This window comes from Melanerpes formicivorus, unplaced genomic scaffold (genome assembly GCF_026170545.1).
Source record: "Melanerpes formicivorus ecotype bairdi unplaced genomic scaffold, bMelFor1.0.p_v2 SCAF_59, whole genome shotgun sequence".
In the NCBI taxonomy this organism is placed as follows: domain Eukaryota; kingdom Metazoa; phylum Chordata; class Aves; order Piciformes; family Picidae; genus Melanerpes; species Melanerpes formicivorus.
In genome coordinates, this window is record NW_027142411.1 from 1,428,080 (window position 1) to 1,448,059 (window position 19,980).

At 42.6% G+C, this 19,980-nt stretch overlaps 1 protein-coding gene across 2 annotated transcripts in view; it reads right to left on the reverse strand.

Annotated features, from left to right (window-relative positions):
• The window catches only part of ADAMTS18 (ADAM metallopeptidase with thrombospondin type 1 motif 18), a 78,848-nt gene extending 77,297 nt beyond the window's left edge, over nt 1–1,551 (reverse strand). The window contains exons 1-2 of one of the 2 annotated variants that reach the window (XM_068161607.1): nt 1,417–1,551; nt 1,177–1,255 (exon numbers count right to left, since the gene is read on the reverse strand). In XM_068161607.1, coding sequence (XP_068017708.1) covers nt 1,177–1,255; nt 1,417–1,518 — 181 coding nt within the window. In that variant the 5' untranslated portion in view covers nt 1,519–1,551. Of the gene's footprint in view, nt 1–1,176; nt 1,256–1,412 lie in introns of both variants that reach the window. The other variant, XM_068161608.1, reaches the window with a different exon arrangement.
• Between the last annotated feature and the right edge of the window lie 18,429 nt (nt 1,552–19,980).

Below are 19,980 nucleotides of genomic sequence, written 5' to 3' on the forward strand. Positions count from 1 at the left end.
CCACGATTTGGCTGGCTGTATAAGCAGGTGCCTAGCTTGAAGGACGTGATCACTGCTGTCGATCCAGCCATGCAGAGGTTCCTTGCATCCTGGAAGCTGTGTCTCAATTTTAGCCATTTGCTGAACTAGGATGACTGTCCCTCGTCCTGGTTATATGAGCAGTTATGCTGAACAAACTGCTTCCCAACCACGTTTCATTTTTGAGCTGCATTTCTCTGTGAGCACTAAAAGATGCCCATGCATTTGACAATGAAACAATTTCTCTTCCTAAATTGAAATAACACTGTTGAAGAACAAACCCCCCTCCTTCTTGTGTTGTAACAGATGGTGCAAAAACTATCAATCTCCTTGTCTGAGCAGACTTTATGGGACACACATTAAGCTGAAAACATAACCAGTGAGAGGTTGCTTTTCCTTAGACAGTGGAAACAATACATCAAGAACTTTCACTTTCCTCGAGTGGTGTTAATCAACAGCAGAAGCTGAGGACACTGAGCAGGCTGGTGGCCAAAAATGCAAGCAGCTGCTGAAGAGAGGGAATCCCCCAGTGACCAGATGATAGGGTGCAGGAGGGTTTTCCTTTCTGCACCCTGGTGTGGTTCTCTGTTGTACTTTGTTTCCACTCGCACCCAATAAAAAGCATATCCTGCACTTCAAACCTCCCAAAGTCATCAGCATCCAAGTGTTAGCCTCTGCCACTTGGGAACAAACAGCTCCCAAGCTCTCACTCACACCAGCCCCTTTCTCTCCAGGTTTGTTTGCCTTCAGCCTGCACTGCACAGCTTCTTTCGCTCTCCCACTCAAATCCTTTCATGACTTTTGTCTCATTGCTTCCCTAACAGACACATAAGGCTTTGTTGTTGTGGCTACACACACATTCATTCTTCTAATCACACATGTAACCCTGGATGTATTCACCATCTCATTCATTTGCTTTGCAGTTACAGATTGGTCCTTTTAACTTCTGCACACAGGGCTTAACCAGTTAATCTCTGCCCATGGTTAGCAATTTTACAGCAGCCAACTTGCTTCACTTTGGGTTTCCCTGGTCACTGTGGCTTATTCCCTTTAAATGCTCGGTCCACCAAAAAAAAACAAACCACAAAACAACAACAACACCACAAAAACATCCATGCAAATGTTCATACAGACAGACACAGAAAGAGCTATACAAACCATAGTTCAATTCACTGATGCTGTCACTGGTTAAAATTGCTGCATGAGACATGCAACAGAGGCAGCACAACTGAAGGGTCTGCAAAAGACAAAAAAAAAAAAAAAAAAAGAGAGAGAGAAAAGGAGTATTGGGCGAGATTTACTTGACAAGGGAAGGCAGAAAGATAAGGCACCAGAAACTGCAGTAACCTGGCATCAAAGCACACTAGGCGACTGCAAAAGAAAGTGCTCTCGACCTGCCTTTACAGTGCTTCCAAGCCACGGGAGAATCGGGAATTGCATGGAGGTGCCGCCGAGAATCGCAGCAGGTAAAGTCCAGACGACCAGCAGGAGACAGTCCATGTTCCGCCGCGCACCTGGCGTGCTACCTGCTCCCCGAAGTGTGCGGCGGGCGCGCCCGGATCCCCCGCATGGTCACCTGGGCTCTGCCCCGCAGCAGCTCCGGCGGCCGGCCCGCAGCGCCGCGCCCCCGCCCTGCGCGGCGGCGGAGCCCATGGAGCGGCGCCCAGGTGAGCGCGCCCTCGCCGCCGCCGCCGCTGCCGCCGCCGCGCACGCTTTAAGCCACCACCGCCGCCGCCGCCGCCGCCGCCGCCGCCGCCGCTGCCGCCGCGGGGCAGCGCTGCCTCCGGCGCCGCGTCTCGGCGCGGCCGCCGCCCGGGGGGCGCCGCGGAGCGGAGCGGGCGGGACCAATGGGGAGGCGGTGGGGCCGGGCCGGGGCTGGGACTGGCGGGCGCGGGTGGGGAGGCACCTGGGAGAGGGGCGCGGGGGCCCCCCCTGCGCCCGGGGCAGCGAGGAGCGGCGGGGTTGGCCGAGGGCAGCGCCGCGGCCGGTACACCTGCGGGTCCGCGGAGGGACCGCACTCCTTCGCCGGGTCACAACTGTGACAGCCAAGGCTAGTTACTGACCACTGCACACTGGTGCCCATGGTGGAGCTGTCTGGCACACAGTGGCTTACATGCACTGCGCCAAATGCAGCACCAGCTTCTGGTCTCATTTGGTCAAGGCTATTAGGCTACATTTTGTCTTCTACAGAAAACTCCCATAAAAGATCAAAGATCTACAGAATCTGAAACAAAACTGGAGTGAATGGGAATGCTCCAGGATGGAAACCAATGCAGAAGACTTGGTGTTGGCTGCACTTCAAGTGTCCCTCACCTCATGATATCCCTTTTATGCCAGAAGGTTTTCCAGAATGTGTCTCACAGGACCTAACTCAAAATCTCCCTTGTCCCAGGGTCACACGATGAAAATAAACGGTAGCTGTGTCAGGTTGAGGTGCCTTGCTGCTCCAGTTGGCACACAAGCTGGAGAGCACAATGGAAGCTGAGGTGAGCTGGAGGTCATCTCCTCTATCTATCTCTTTCACCGGGGGTTCCGTGGTAACTCGTTTAGGGCAGTGGATTAGACAGATTGGAGATATTTTCATTTCTAAACCATTTCCTGTCTTTAAACATTAAATAAGTTCCCAGGTGTGGAATTTCTCCTTCCCCACACTCTCTGTTTCCCAGTGGGTTTCACATTATCACCTTGCTGAATATATTATGATAAAGTTCCAGATCGGTTTGTAATAGCGCACCTGTCACCTCCCACTGAGTGTATTGAAGTGAAATAGCTGGCTACAGCCTTGCAGTGGGCCCAGTGGGGCAGAACACATAAAACATGCTGTGCATTGCAGATAATAGGAGAAAATATGAAATTATTGGGCTGTAGTTTTATTATCAGCCCTCAACACTCTGAACAGACAGACCTGACTGTTTCCAGTAGACTATGTGACTGTGAAGACTGACATTGTCTTTGCTGTTAGGGCAGGGAAATAAATCCAGTTCTCTAGCAATTACAGGAATTGTTTAAGAAAGAAAAAGACAACTTTCACCATAAAGCTAGCACCACCGAAGGGAGTTCTGCTCTTGATTTCTGTGGAGTTAAGTTTTCACCCTGGGGATTTATAGTTTCTAAGTATGATCAAAGAAGAAGAAGAAAAAAGTGACACTGCTTTCAGTGACTATAAATGACATGCAACCAAATTTGAGTTGGCATTAGGTAGAGGACCCCAACCTTTCTTGGCCTGTAGGCAGCAATGTTGATCTATTAACATGCTCAGACAACAGCATACTTTGCTCCCCAAGTCAATCAAGATCCCAGCAGTGATGATCATAAACATCAGAGAATCCTGCAGGCAGCTCGTTACCATGTGCAAACATAGTTACCATGCAAACCATTAGAGAAATAGAACTCCACAGTCAACAGTGTAGTAAACAATGCAGTCTGAGGGGTTTTTCCTCCCCCCACTCCTAGCAATTTCCCCCTCCATGGCCAGCAAGGTAATCATTGCCATACTACAGTCTGTTACTTGACTCTCTTCTCCTTAGGCTGTCAGATTGGATGGCCCTATCACTTTTTCATGCTCATCAGTTTTGCCATGTTTTCAGTACGGCTTTTCCCCCCTACTTGTTTGTATCCACCTGTTGTAATTGTGTTCCACCTATGTGAGAAACACCTCCTTTAACTGTGGACACAGGAAAGTGCAGAGAGCCAGGAGAAGCTTGTCACCCAGAAGCAGCACTGCAGCACGGATAACAATGCCCTTCCTGGAGAGAGATCTTCAGCATAAAGAAATCATCTGTGTACCTGTCTCATGAAGTCAAGGTTTCTCTTGTATCTGTAAAGGAAAGTAGGCAGTCTGCAGCACTACACCAGCAGTGAGTTACCGCTTCACTTCATCACCACACCGAGTGGCATAACTCGAGTTTCACCAGAACTTCTCATCCACTCACTCTAGACAGACCACACCTGCCTGCAAAGGGTCCATTGTTTTGATGCCTAGGTACAAAGATGTTGGATATTCTTGTATCTGTTTGCTAGCTTATCAGAGAAAATGGATTAAAATTTTTAATCAGTCTGTTTCTTCTAATTCTGAACCTTGTGCATTTCCCCTGCCCCCTGAGTTACGCTGTCCTGGCCATTGTGATAGTCGAGCGCCACACAGAACCCATGTTATTGGTAACATGACTGACAGGCATGCAGAAGAAATAAGCCCTGAATTAAAATGACATCATGTTTGTTTTGCCATTTTTCTTAGACCAAATTCTTTATCATATGAGACATTTGTGAGCACTGAGATGAATGAACGATTCACAGAAGTCTGTTGTCTGGTAGCTCTCACTCTGCCAGACTATTTTTCCAGATATATTTGTATTAGAAATTATTTTCAATAATATATACCACATTTATATCACGGATGATTGGATGGCTGGGAGCAGAGTACTTCCAATGGGAAAATGGTGCAGTGAAGGCTTGTTTTAATCAGGCAGTCAGATCGCACCAGGTGACTACACAGACTGGAGTTTTTCCAGTAAGCATTCAGTCACTCTAACTGTCCATTGCTGCCTGACCCTGCTGCTGTGACTGCTTCTTACCAAACGACATACTTGTTGGGCTATAGAGGATACATGGAAGCATTCCACAAGATTCTTCCAGTTCAACTTTTATGCTCTCTTTGTGTTTATCCTCACGAAGATGTTTCACCCTTAGGAAGCACAGAAGCCCTTGGCTTTCATTTACTATGAATGGTGATTAACCACATGCTGGGTAACACTCTTTGCAGAGAAGCCTTCATGGAAACCCCCAAATGAAAACGGCCCTCTTTTAAACAGCTGGTAGTTTTCAAAGCCTATCAAGTTCATCTTTGTCCCCAGCTGAGGATGCTCCAAAGTGCAGTTTTGCTTGACAGTTATGCTCTGTACATACCACAACTGCTAAGGAGGCTTTTCTTTCCCATTATTCATTAATCTCAAGGCATGTTGTGAATTTATATGATTTGTCTAAAGAGTTCAGCAACTGTTACTCAGTTGTAGCATGGCAAAAACTCTAGATGAACAAAGTATCAGCAACTTGACCAAAACTTGTGGAAGGGCCCATACAGGTTAAGGGTAGTTGCAGGATGTATTCATCTGGTATCAAATTATATTTCCATGGCTATTTGTATGTTACCTAAACCCATCAATACCATACAGTTTAGGAAGAGGCTGAATCCTTCCAGCTGGCTTAAATGGTCCTACTTGGCTGAAGTACAGAACATGAGAAGATAGTCTGCTGTATCCTTCCTGCTAAAAAGATCCTTTGCACGGAAAGGAGGCTGGAAACAGACTTCATGGCCTACCTGCCATAGGGAACACCTCCGATATGGTACTGGGGCACAGCTGGAACATGACACCTCCTAACAGACTGAGGACACTGGACAGCTTCCCCTCCAGATGGAACAGCATTAGCACGTGCACTTACATCCTCAGAGTAGGACACCTGCTAACAGCAGATCCACTCCTACATCACATCCTTTCCCCTCGCCTCAAATTTTAATAAAACACATTTATTTGCTCACATAAAAAGAAACAATTAGGACTTCTGTGAAATCTGAAGCTGACTACAGTATTCTTAGGAATGGAAATGCTCCTCCAGCATGCTCCCCAAAGCATATTTCTGCCTTTCTAACCAGTGCTCCATGTATAACATGAGCTACTGCAATAAAGTTTCTTTGGCGTGATGGCTAATTGCATTCTTTAGTGACACACAGCATGGGCTACACCATGTCACCAGTATTCTGTTTATGAATAACTTTATTTCAGCTGACATGGAAACTATATAAGTAACAAAAATATCTTCTGGTTGACTTGGTGTGGTTCCTCCATTAATTCCTGAGTTCACAGAATAAAATTCCACCATCTCACTGGTCTCTGTATTAAATTCTGTTTTCTGCAGAAGCCTCCAAATGTGGTGTTAGGACTCAAGTCTTCAAACTGTCTCTATACCCCCAGTTTCCAGTTTGCATCCTGTGAATTCTGGCAAACTCCACGTAATAAAGCATTATCTCTGTAGAGTAGGTTTTCACCACCATTTACAGATATATTTTCCGTCAATAAGTCCCTAAATTCATTTTGCACAGCTTTTTAGTAACAGCCACTGGAAAAGGAGCTTGATCCAGCATTCCTGCTGTACCCTAACTCCCAGCGAAATCAAAGAGACAGTGTTTACATTTTGTCCTCACCCAATTTGCATGTAGCACTGGGCTGTTATAGTCCCCAATAAATGCTTTTGATTACAAATATTAAACACAATTTTCTGCTTACATGCATTTCTCTGTATTGCACAGCATGTCCATCCTAATTTGATTAGTTCTACACATTTATTTGTGCTAGCTGGACAGCCTACTTTCTGGCATGGAGTATGAAGTTCCAGCTATCCTGCTGACTTGTTGCCATTGTACTTTGCTCTATCCTGCGACAGAAGAGATTTGGGCTGGGGAGCGGAACTAAAACCACCTCCATGCTGGGTGCTTACGACTCACAGATAGAAACTTCCCAGAGCAATGTTCTGCATTTCTCTTGCAGTCAGTGCTGTAGGCTAAGACTTAGATTTTAGAAGAGATTAACTGACTTGCATTTCTAGTGTCACCAGTGATTTTTAAAAGGGGGAGGGGAGACCAAAGAAGCCAGAAAGACAACCCAAAACCTCCACAAATAACATTCAATTGGCTTAGATCCAAATGTCACAAGTTGCTGCCACAGTGTCCCAACACACTCTGTGGCTGAAAAGTGAACAGGGGGAAGCTGCAGCTCAGTACATGGGGGCTGTGTCACACACCCAGACCAAAATTAAATGAAAATGTCCATCACTAATAGAAGAAAAATAAAAGCTGTCATTGTGGGTGGCCTGGCTAAGGCTTTGCAAGCACTACATTTTAGAAGAGCTTTCCTGGAAGCTTGCCAAGCGTAATTAAAGCACAGGTACCTCCAAACTCACAGAACTCTAATAAAAACAATTATGCAGTTTATATGGTTGTGCACGTGCCAGAATTTGTATTTATACAATGGATCAAAAATGGCACAGGAGAAACCATGCAGTCCAGCAGGTTCAAAGATCCACTCTGAAAATGCTTTGGATAAATTCTGATTTGCACCACGTAGCCTTACAGAGTCACAAAGACATATTTAAAACCCCTGCAAATTACTAAGATTACTTCTAGAATTGGTTTCAGACATACTGAAACATCATGTGCAGGAAGGAAAGCCCAGTCTCTGCTACAGCCAGCCAGCATCTGTACCCCAGAAAAGCATGAACCAGGCCAAGAAAGAAAATCCATGTGGAAGTTTCAACCTCTGTCTTCCATGATAAGAATGGATGAGGTTACTCCCCCCCTAAAACAAACAGCACTGGGATGAAAGGGCACCTCATTCACTTCCTGTTGGTTCTTCTTTTCATCTGTGTAAACAAAATATACTTGTTTCATCTAACAGAGGCTAAACATTGGGGTTTTCTCCCCTGCTCCAAGTAGTGCTCCTTCATCTCATCCAATCCTGGCATAATCTCTCGCCTTTTCATTTTATTTCTGGACTGGAAAGGTAAACTTTTGCTGATGTGACTTGTTCCCACCAGTGCTAGCATCAGTGTGCAAGACTTTGCAAGATAAGATCTCTGATGACAGTTTTCCTGCTTGCATCCAGTTAGTTTCAGGGTGGGAGTCTGAGTTCTGGGATGAAAATTTCAAGTGCACTCTGGGGACTTAATTTTCCAGAGTACCAAGAATTCACAGCTCCAGTTGGAATCAAGAGGAACTGAACCTGCTCAGCATTTCTGAACATGAACCCTTGTACGCTTTTGACTAATACACCCTGAGAAGAATGTTGCTGAGAAGATTTAGTCTCCAGTCCTTTATACATGTGTTTCTTCTTTTATTTGCTACTAATTTCATGGGCCAAGCAAATAAGAAAATTGGCTTCTCTCTCCTCTGAATTTCATTATTTGCACATTTTTTTAATATAAGATAATGCTTCTTTGGCTGGCTCCTGGGATTCCTCTATTAAAAACTTCCCCCCCTTTTCACATCAATGAGCCTTTGTTACTTCAGCCTTCTTGCTGGGAACATGGACTGCAAAGAAGTTCAGGAGTCTTTTCAGTCCCCTCTAATAGTTGCAGCACACCCACAAATACTTTCTTTTACCATTTTCAATGGTATCAGCCCATTTCCTATGAAAATTAGGTGCTCCTACTTCTGGTTCAGTGTGTGTGCATCTTCCCTTTGTAGCTGTCTGCCCAAGCCAACCACCTTCAGCCCTTTCTTACTCCAAATGGATCACCCAGTGGGAAATTTAACTACAGCTTGGCATTCAAACAGGAAAATGTCTCCCACAGAATTATGTAGCTGTTCCATGTTTGCTTCTGTAAGAAAAGGTTTACAGCACCATGCAATAGTACACAAAGAAGATGTTGTCTAATAAATCTGTGCAGAGATTCTATTTGCTGTGTCCTGAAAGAATTCAAATTCTTGCACTGTAACAAGAGTGGGGTTTGTGTAAGACATTGGAAAGCAGTGTTTCTTGAGGACCACATTCTCATCTCTTTGAGGTTACTTTGCACCACAATGGCAGCAAGAAATCACTTCACAGCTTTGTACCAGGGATTTCACTCTAAACATTTAATTTGCTTTATACTCCGTCACCAGGAAAACAAGGCCCTCGTGACTTGCCTTTTATTTTCTGCAAAGGATATATTCACCACTGTTTTTCTTGTCAAAAGATGATGATAACAGATGAAGAATATGGTAGCAGTAGTTCTACAGTACCCCTCAAGCTAGGTGCTGAACACACAGAGAACAGAAAATTGGTCCCTATCCCAAGAGCTCACTTACAGTTTTTAATTAACCACAGCCTTCTTTGCATTCCTAATTTGCAAACAAAACTATTCCCTGACTGTGGTGTTGATTTCCAAAGTGATTTCAGCATGTTGAGTAGTCAGTTGTTTTACAAACTCAATGTTGCCTGGTTGCTGTGACAACATTTAATAATATCTCGCTCTGTGTGCGTAGTGAGTGGAAAGTGTTTGATTTTAGTCTATTTTCAATAGAGCTGCATGTTGGGAATAAAAATGAATGAAATCATTTCAGGCTGTATGCCTGTAACACTGACATTAACAGCTCCTCTTCAGCTGAATTCAGGAAGGGTAGAGTTAGACCTTGTGGCAATTCTGAACTCACACATTGACACCAGCACCCTGGTGGGGCAAGAATATAAGGGTGTCTGGAAGAGTTAAAGAAGAAGGGATTTTTAGGCACATTGCAGTAAGAGAAATGTGGAACAGAATATTGATGAAAATCAGAGTTCATGCAGGTTGAAGCTTTACTCAGTAAACCCTTTTGTACGAGTCTGATGCTAGGTATGTTTCATGTTTGCTGGGAGGTGCCTTACAATCAAAATCCTTCCCTTCCTCTCCCTTCCAAACACTGTGGAAGTGCTGTTATTTTGCTCCATGGATGAACTCCTTAGGAGTGTAACATCAATAAAAGTGATTCATGGCCTTTTCAATCATTTTACTTTTAATGAGACCAGGGTTTTTTTAGCTTGAATTTAAATGAGATTTAAACCTTCTTGGCAATGCAGACACTGCAACATTGTGCTAGAGCTTCATAACCAGAAACTCAAACTGATTAGTCTGTTTGAGGGTAACCTGATTATTTTTTATCCATGCTCACAGGATAATTTTACTGAGCTGAATCTAGCAGGAAGAAATGCGCTGACTCCAGCTCTGCCTGCAGTCCTCAGGGTAACTGGAGTCGCATGCTGCATGATGTGTCCTTGGGATATGCACAGGATCTTTCAGAGGATGATGGAAGGCATCACATGTCTAGGACTTAGCCATGGTCAAGCAAAAATTATTTGCTGTCAGAAGCCTACATACTGAAGTTCACAGCTAGACTTAACTTGGCCTGGTTTTATGGGTCCAGAATAAAACTGAATTAAAAGTAAACAAAAAAATGTGTCAGGTGAAATATAAATTAGATTGATGAAGTACTTTCATTTCTTCTGACCTATAATAGCCTAAGATGCAAGATTTCCTCCTCCCCCAAGATCTACCTTGTGTATCCCTTTGGTTAAATACATACATGAGGGTCTTGCTTATCTGCACTCACACACAAAGGGCATCAAGAGCAGGACCACAGAATCACAGAGTGGGTTGGGTTGGAAGGGACCTTAAAGATCATCTAGTTCCAACCCACTGCCATAGGAAAGGACGCCTTCCACAAGAACACATTGCTCCCACATCCAACCTGGTCTTAAACACCTCCAGAGAGGAGGCACCCACAGCCTCCCTGGGCAACCTGTTCCAGGGTCTCACCACCCTCACTGTAAAGAATTTCTTTCTAATATCCAGTCTAAATCTCCCCTGTTCCAAATTAAAGTGGTTCCCTCTCATCCTATCACTACAAATCCTTGTAAAAAAGTCCCTCCCCAGCTTTCTTGTATGCCTTTTAGGTACTGGAAGGCTGATAAAAGTGTCTCTACAGAGCCTTCTCTTCTCCAGGCTGAACAGCCCCAACTCTTTCAGCCTGTCCTCCTAAGAGAGGTGCTCCAGCCCCCTTTGGTAATTTTTGTGGCCTTCTCTGGGCTCGTTCCAACATTTCAACGTCCTTCTTGTGTTGAAGGCACCAGAGCTGAACATAGATGCTGCTCTCGTGAGTACAACTTTCTCAATGAAAACTGAGGAAAATGGGCAGCTTATTAAATCTCTACTTTCCACATACATCTTTTCTGAAACCTGCCTCATTGCAGCACAGAGACAATGTGACCTGAAAGCATATTGCTTTGGACGGGGGCCAGCCATCTGGGAATCCTTCACAAGTACCTGAAATAGAAGTAAGGTAGGGCATATTGAGGTGAGCAGCTTCCAGATTTTACCTGAAAGCTCTGTAGGTGGCCTAAGGCCACTTGAATCCATTCCAAAACAGGCACCTGGCTCTGGCCTGGATGCCTGCCAGTTCCATAGCATATTCTATCCCTGAATTATGGTGTCTGGACTTATTTCACGGCTTATTGTTGTATGTCTTTTTAAACTAATTCCTCACTGAAAGATGTTTGAAATTCAAAGCTTTCTTCAGTTTCCCACTTTACCTTGGAGCTGCAGACACTTGCCTTATTAGGTCCAGGAAAAACCTGCTCTAAGAATTCACTAAATACAGCTTAATGCATCAGTAGCATGCAGGTCGTTGTTATTGGGAGGAGGAGGAGGAAAATGAAGAAGAGAGGGTTGTGTTATGGCTTTACCTTGCTGGTAAACATGAGGAAGTGTAACTTTTGTAATGTTAGAGTTTTCACTAAGTGCTTGTACTGCTTAGCTTTCAAAGTGCTTTTTTTCACAGGTGTAAAGGGAGCATTCTATATGCAGTGATTAAAGCTTGGTTGTTTATTAACTGCAAATGTGACTTGTACATGCCAGTCCCTGAATTATCCCAGTGCTTTTATTATAGCTCAGTCTTTCATATTTCAGCAAGATTCTTCTTCCTTATGGCCTATCTAGAAGCAACTCTACCACAGAACTTCGTGACTAATGGATGTTTTTGGAATACCAAGTCAGACATAGTCAGAAGCCAAAACTCTGGATGGAGAAAAGTAATCTCCTACAATCCAAATGTGAGCACTATAGTCAGTATTTCCTCCACAGAGAAATAAACTACTTAAAATACTTATGGGAAAATTTAGCAAAGGGTGATACCTGTAAATAGGAGAACTTTTCACTGACAGCCAAATGTTCAGCTTTCGATGTTGAAATATTTTAAGTGGAAAGCACTATAGGATTTTTCAGTGCTACAAGGGTAGCTGAAATGGTAATGTATTCATTCTTCTCTCTGCCAGATCTGTCAGAATGGCTTGGATGGGTGAGTGGCTGGGCCCTAAGAGTGGTGGTGAGTGGAGTTAAATCCAGTTGGCAACCAGTCACTAGTGGTGTTCCTCAGGGCTCAGTGCTGGGGCCAGTCTTGTTTAGTGTCTTTATCAATTATCTGGGAGGGGATTGAGTGCACCCTCAGTAAGTTTTCAGATGACACTAGACTGGGTGGGAGTGTTGATGTGCTTGAAGGTAGGAAGGCTCTGCAGATGGATCTGGACATACTGTATCAGTGGGCGAAGGTCAGTTGTATGAGGCTTAACGAGGCCAAGTGCCAGGTCCTGCACTTGGATCACAACAACCCCATGCAATGCTCCATGCTTGGGGCAGAGTGGCTGGAAACTGTCCAGCTGAAAAGGGTGTGGGGGTGCTGGTTGACAGGCAGATGATCATGAGCCAGCAGTGTGCCCAGGTGGCCAAGAAGGCCAACAGCATTCTAGGATGGATCAGGAATAGTGTGGCCAGCAGCAGTAGGGAAGTGATCATGTCCCAGCACTGGTGAGGCTTCACCTCGAGTACTGGGTTCAGTTTTGGGCGTCTAACTACAAGAAGGATATCAAGATGTTGGAGAGCATGTCCAGAGTAGGGCAACAAAGATGGTGAAGAGTGTGGAGAACAGGTCTGTTGAGGAGCAGCTGAGGGAACTGGGTTTGTTTAGTCTGGAGAAGAGAAGGATGAAGGGAGACCTCATTGCTCTCTCCCACTCAACTGAAAGGAGGTTGGAATGAGGTGGGGGTTGATTTCTTTTCCCTCATATCAGGATATAGGATGAGAGGCAATGGCTTTATATTGCACCAGGAGAGGTTTAGGTTGGATATTAGAGAAAATGTCTTTACTGAAAGAGTGGTCAGGCACTGGAATAGGTTGCCCTGGAGGAGTTCAAAACACATGTAGACATGGTAACTCAGGGCATGGTTTAGTGGGCATGGTAGTCTTACATCAATGGTTGGACTCGATGAAGTCTTAAAAGACTTTTAATGGACTCTCAGAGGTCTTTTCCAACCAGAACAGTTCTATGGTTCTATGTATCTTCATGATATTGTATAACCAGCAAATCTAACCCTTAGCAGATGTCTGGGCTTTATACTGTATTAATTATGCTGCTACCTGCCCATATTAATACTAGAATATCATACTAAGCAGTCTACTTAGTGAAACCTTTAAAGAAACAGAAAAGCATACTTCTGCAAACTCCTAGGTTAGGTAGCCTCCCTGTTCCAGAAAACATGTTGCTGTTTAAACAGTCCAGAAAGGAATTACCTGACCAGAATAAGTAACAACTGCCTTAGGGCATGTTCCCTCTCAAATGCTGGTTCAAAAGTGCTGATCAAGTGTTAGATTAACTGAATTACTTACAACTGTCCATTAATAAATACCAAAGCAACTTGGCTAACAAAACAACAGAGAACATGAAACAAAGAGAACAATGCCCACGTCTGCAAAAATCACTTGGAGTAGTTTGTTAGATACCAGGGCATTACACAGAGATTTCAACTGAATCATCCTCAGAGCTAAATCAAGAGTCATCTGTTATTTCCCACCTAAAAAGTCTAATAAGCAACTCAGAAGGATTTAAAGGCTGTTGGGCCTATAGGAATGTCACAAATAACTGCAAAGTCAGGAGAACACTTAACCTGAGATTTATGTGTTGTATCAACAATAATGGAAAGCCCAAGAGAGACTGAGGGTTCAAGACATCAACCTATTACATGTGTGTGTGTGGAGTGTGGAATGTGGGAAGCTTAGGGCTACCATATTTCTGTCCAGGTTTTCCCAGACAAAATGAAATGCAGTGAGACTAATGTGTCTGGGATGCATCCTTGATTTATACACATACAGTAAGGTCAGAGTGGATTTGTTTTACTGTGCTCACATAGATCACCTAGTCAGTGCTCATTAGATCCCATGCAACTTGAATGCTTGGGATCCATTGCTCATCTGCTGCAGAACAGATCTGACCACGTCAAACAGAAGTGTCTGCAAATGGCCTTGATCGGCTCTTCAGAGTCCTAAACAGACATGGCATTACCTCCATTTCTTCTGGACAAAACATCTATCTGTCTTGGACCACAAAATTGGACCATCAAGTAACAAAGTAATTCTACTTTGTTGTATGGTACCATGAATATTTTAGCATGCTAAATGAGTGGGTTTGTAATGGTTAGTGCAATATGTTGCTCTATGTGTAGCACCTCAGAAAGCTCTGCTCTATTCCTGCTTCTCTGGACCCTGCCTAATGCCATTCTACCATGACACAAGCTCTGCACATACTTATTGACTCACAGTTACAGAAACACTTCTAAGACAAAATCTGACATTATTTGGCAACATATGCTGATGACTATCAGTGATGGATGAAATCCTACCTGACTCTTATTACTTTGGATTTACTTCTCCCTAAAGTCAGCCTCACTGTAGCACACAACTCCAAAGTGACACTCCAAGTACAACTCCAAACTTATCTCTGTGTAACCCAACTCAAAGCATACCCACAAACATTTCTGACAGCAGGATAAAAGTGATGCTAAGTGATTTTTCTAAATTCCAAGGGTAGTTGATATTCAGACAGTCACAAACTCAGAAACACTTCTGTGGTGACTTTTGCATCCAGTCCCTCTGCATGCTCTGGCCTGAAAAGCAGTCACTGGAAATGGTGGAACTTGCTGAGCATGTCCGATATGCTAGACCTAGTATGTGCATAAAGGAATTCTTCTGTTCTACACCGCCATAACATTTTATACCCTGACTCCACTGCAGCCAAGAAGCAAGTCAAGACAAAATTCCCTTGCTCAGGAAAGCTGAAATTCCATCCAGCAGATGTCATCAACGAGCCTCGGGCACCCGTCTTGATGTTACTCCCTCCTCTGTAGCTCCCTCCACGTCATCTACTGAACTCAACTCACACGAAAAGTAGGAGACAAAGTCATCTACATATAAACCAAAGAAAGAAATAGCTGTATCTAAAAATCAACTAATATTTCCATTGCAAGGGTGGAATGTGGGAGGCCTTTTATCTTTTTAAGAAATTCTGGCTTCCACCTTCTGACTCAAGCTGAAAGGTGCTATTTAAAACTATTGTTTCAGCATACAACTCCTATTTCTTTATGTCTTATTTTCTTAGAGCTGCTACTGTCTTTTTAGATCAATGCTTTTTAGATCTTTCATGCTGCTATATAACTGAAATGCTGAGATTGTGTAACAGCAAGCATTGTATCACTAAGTGTGGCATTAAAATCCCATCATGGCCAAGTCAACATAGGCTCAGTCCTGTACATGCTCCAGACCCATGCTACTGAAACCAAAGCGAAAAATTCACACTACCTTTCTCATTCAGAAGAGAATCTGACTCCTGTTCTGCTAATGCACATAACTGACAACTCTGTAAGTGTGGTTTAAATTTACACCACTTTACAGCAAACATATTTGTAGTAGGACTGAGTACTAGTTTACTAAAAAGCATCAGTGAAACTTCACAGGCTTCTTGTCAGACTCTCCTGAAAGTCTCTGCTAATGTGAGCTGGTATGAACTGAAGTCATGTTTTGCTGAAATCCATTGCTAGACAGAATTTCAGGCCAGCTCCAGTCTAACAAAGTAATGGAACTGGAGCAATGTGTATCAAAAGCAAATTTTGTCTACAGAATGCAAAGCAATCTAAGAGGCTTTTTAATGCAGTCTGGATGTCTCATATTGTTTATATCCATAATCAAACTGTAATACCCAGTAAATCCTACAGTCAGGATTGCTTGAGGGACAGACCTTGCTCCTTTTGTGTTGAAGGAGAGAGGAGAGTGCTCTCACAGAAAGCCTGGGACAGTCTAAGTATACAGAGTAATCTCAGTGGTTCTTAGGGACTCACTGTGTAGGTACATCGATGCTTTTGGGGACAGCTTCCAGAAAACTCCTAGGTGGTAATGAAGGCAATTGCTCTAAGCAACTAAGAGTTAATATTCAAGCAGCTAACTCTGTCACTATGCAGACTAAACACACTTTTCTATCTTCATGGGAAAGCTTTGCTGAAAACTTATGTTACTGAGGATTTTGTTGGGGAGGACAGCGCACGAAGACTACTCTAGAATGCACCCTAAGATTGAAGACTACTCTAGAAAGCCACTTATCACAGCCTAAAGAGCTCAAGCCAGTAGTCTGCCTCTAGTTCCTTAAGAGGAAGATGGTTCTCCAGTGTATGCATCAGAGAAGGTCTAACTTGGATAATGTTCCAGAAATGCCTCCAGCAATGGCAACGTGTAAATACACAGCAAATAGACATAGGTTGAGGTCTACCAGTGGCCTCAAAATCAGCTACAGAAGGTCTGTTAAACCTTTAGATATCAACAAGACCACATGCTCCATCTTCTGAGAGCTCTGCTTGAATACATGAGTTGGTGGCATTCACTATACAAGAAGGGGAGAATGTGTTCAGTGCTGTTCACTTCAAAGAATTCTGGTAGTTAATTTCCTTTAAAAATTCTCACTCCCAATTTGAAGCTGTAATTAGCTATTGTAGCTCTCCAGGTTAAACTTACAATTTAAATTCAAGAGACTTTAAGACTGTCTGGACAAATTAGTTATGTACTTAGAATACTGGCACTTCTCCAAGACAAACAGTGTCTGTTATTATCAGCAGTGATAATGTTACCAGAAGAACTAGGAAGCTTTACAAATCAGCATGATAAATTAAAAAGAGGAAAGACAAAAATCTCCATAGGCAATGAGTTTGTAGCACTCATTTAAATGTAACCTTCATGGCTAGATTTGTTGCCATAAACAATACGTTTGTTGTAATTAGCTACTGAGACCGGAGCTTAACGAGTTTAATAAATATTTCAGGCTGTGAAGAGATGGAAGTGGCACTGTCATGACTAGAGATTTTTTGTAGTTCAATGAAATATCAATGAAGAGTAGAAATGAATACTTAAAAGAGAATTTGAATGACTGAATCACACATTTCCTAAGGGCACCATCTGACTCTGTGGGGTGGAAAAAGTTATTAGAAACTGGGCATGGCCCATAAGCTTCTAACAACTGTCCAGCACAAGAACAGAGGATCTGTCTGCTGGAGGTACCCATTAGAGAAACCTGAACAATTAGACCAAATGAAGACACAACATTGTCCCCAAGCAGGAGACTGAAGAGTGCAGTGGAGATACTGCTATTTGCTTGCAAATTATTTTCACTGCAACCCCTGTGAATATCACAGAGTTTGATGATGCCCTATGAGGAAGCAAATAACAGGAGCCACACACAGGAGTAGATTATAAACCTCCAGACAGCACCCTTCTTAATTTAGACTTCTAGCTGATAAAATATCTTCTCTTTTTACATGTCTTTCAATTTTTTTTTCCTTTTGTTTTAGAATACTTTGTTTTGAGATGTCATAGGAAACACTGATTTTCACCCTGTTTGGATTTTCTAGTCTTGAGTATAGATGCAAGTATGTTTCACTTGTATGCAGTCCTGGGCCTACTTCTTAGCAGATTAGACCACCCCTCACTAGCCAGACCTCCATGCTACCAGAAAGCAGCGTAGGCCGGGGCACTATTCAGTCCTAACTCTAACATTTCACTCAAGATCAGATGTATGACAGCCATTTCAACAATCCTGAATGAAATATATAACTCATTAAATCACTCTGTACTCATGCTTGCATCAGGGTTTATACAGCACAAGTCAGTTGTGCACAGGTTATCTGCTTTAGTTTTTTACAGGCTTTTGGCTTTCTTTTATACCTACAAGACGGAGGCTTCTTCTTTTTCAGGTGAAAGGTAATAGTCTTAAATGACTACATGATTTCAAGGACACTACCTCCTCCTTACCACAATCACTAAAGCAAATAATAAGCACCAAGTGGTGGTCCTAAAAAGCAAACTTTTAGAGTTTAGAACTTCTTTTCAGTACTGACTGACTATTCTTGGGACAGGGACAATTTTTGCTTTTAGCTGATGAAATCACTCTTCAGAGAAAAGAAATTAAATGCTGCTTGTTGTGAAGATTCCAGCTCCCATGCTGCCTTGAGGCACCTGTGGCTAGAGATACTATCTAAAACCAGCCAAGGAAAATTCACTTCCATAATCTTGGAGCAAGTACTAGAGCAGACCTTGCAGCTTGATGTAGAGTGTTTGCCTAGGCTCTTGAGACTCTAATAATCTGTGTTGCATGGAAGATAATCTATGGATAATCTAGTCCCTACTGTATAATAATTCACTGCTTCAAAGGAAATACAGAACTGTGCAGTTATCAGATAATTGTAATGTCATGAAAGGCTGAAGGATATAAGAATAAGATTACATCACAGAATGTTCAGTATTTAAAAGTTAATGTGGAAACACTTGCTACATACCATCAAATGCATTTAAAAATCTTAAAGTAGAAGAATGTGGTAACAATGGAGAAGTGACTTCAGGCTCATTCTCAGCTGTTATTTCATATCTGACCACAGGTTATCATTCAGTAAGAAGGTGTGACCCAGCAAGCAGATAGCATGAGGCTTTGGAGCGCTACCCCCTACTTAGATTACTGACAAATAGTTGCTACTTCAATGTGGAATATAAATGCCATATCAAAGGACACTTGAGTGGTTTCTCCTTTTCCTCCCTTCTGGCTCTTTATATTACAATGTTAAATTACCCTGACTCACAGACCAGACAAAATAGGCAAACAATCTAAACTTTTGTTTGGAGCTGATTTTTTCCTTATTTCACTCAATTTCTCTCCATTTTATTCAGTGGACCTACAAATGGAGCATTCTCAAACTTGCTTTCCTGCTTGACTCATGTCTCATTGCTTATGCAGATGCAGAAGAGGGAAAAGGAGGATTATTACATGGGTTCAGCATGTCCTAAATTATCCTTATTCTATTTAGTTCAGACAGACACTTTCACTGGTTAAAATATTTTGCAGAGCACATATGTCTCAAGAAATACTGTACCATGTTAACTATGAATGTACCAGCCAAAAAAACCTCAGCTTATCTCAAGCTGTTCATAAAGACAAGCAATATACTGACTGACACAATTAGGAATCACTTTGTAATACTCTCATACCCCATAGGTTTTCACAGTTTCATATGGTTACGTCACAGAGCTCTTTAATGGTTGTACAAGTTTTGTGTCATGAGGTGGAAAGATGTACAGTTTGTATGGTTTTTCTTTCCTCACCCCCCCCCCCCATGAATTTGACAAGTTTCTCATTGTCCTGTCAAGAGAGGGCTCAGAAGTTAAAGGTGCTAAACACTATGTTCCAAAGAACATGAACATGGCTCAAATAATATAGATTAATAAAATAAATCATAACTGCAGATAAAGGAAGCTAAGCAGAAACTTATTGGGCATTTTGCAAATAAACCTTCCAAATTCAAGCCCCATGGAGTATCCTCTTCTGCACTCAAGTGGAAAAATGTGATCTCGAACCAAGTGTTTACTTTTCAAACAAAGGAAGAAGTAACCAGTCCTTTTTATTCCAATGTCTCCATTGTGGTCTAATTAATCAAATCAAAATGAAAGAAAAAAAAATAATAAAAAGGTAAGAATTGCCAAACACATAAAAGAGATGTCTGATGCTGATGATTAAGCAAACAACTCCCCCAAACTGTCTGAATTATTTCTAGAGGAAAGAATTTTAGGGGCTTTTGAGCTTTCTGAACTTTCTCTCCCAGGTTGTTTTCAAAAGATCAAATAGAAATTTGCCATTTATAAATCATATTACATAGAAGAATTAGGGGTGCCTTTGAAATTCTTTTTCACTTGAGTTTCTGCATCAGCCTCTAGGAAAGGCCTCACTTATGGATAGCTCCACTAAAATACATCCAAGTACAAAAATGAGCACAGAGGCAGGTGCTTGGCACATCATTCATAATATGCATTCCTGATGAACTCAAGCAAGTCATTCCTATTCATCTCTCAAGTAAAAAGCAAATACAAACACTTTTATGACATACACGCATTATAAGAATTCAGAATTTGATAGACACTTCTTCCTCACCACCATTCCAGCAGCTTGTCAGGGGCAGCCATTTTTGTTCATCATTTTACATCTATGATAACAGTTGTCTCCAGTTAAAATTTCAGTTTAAGTTTTAATGCCATGGTTATGTCCCC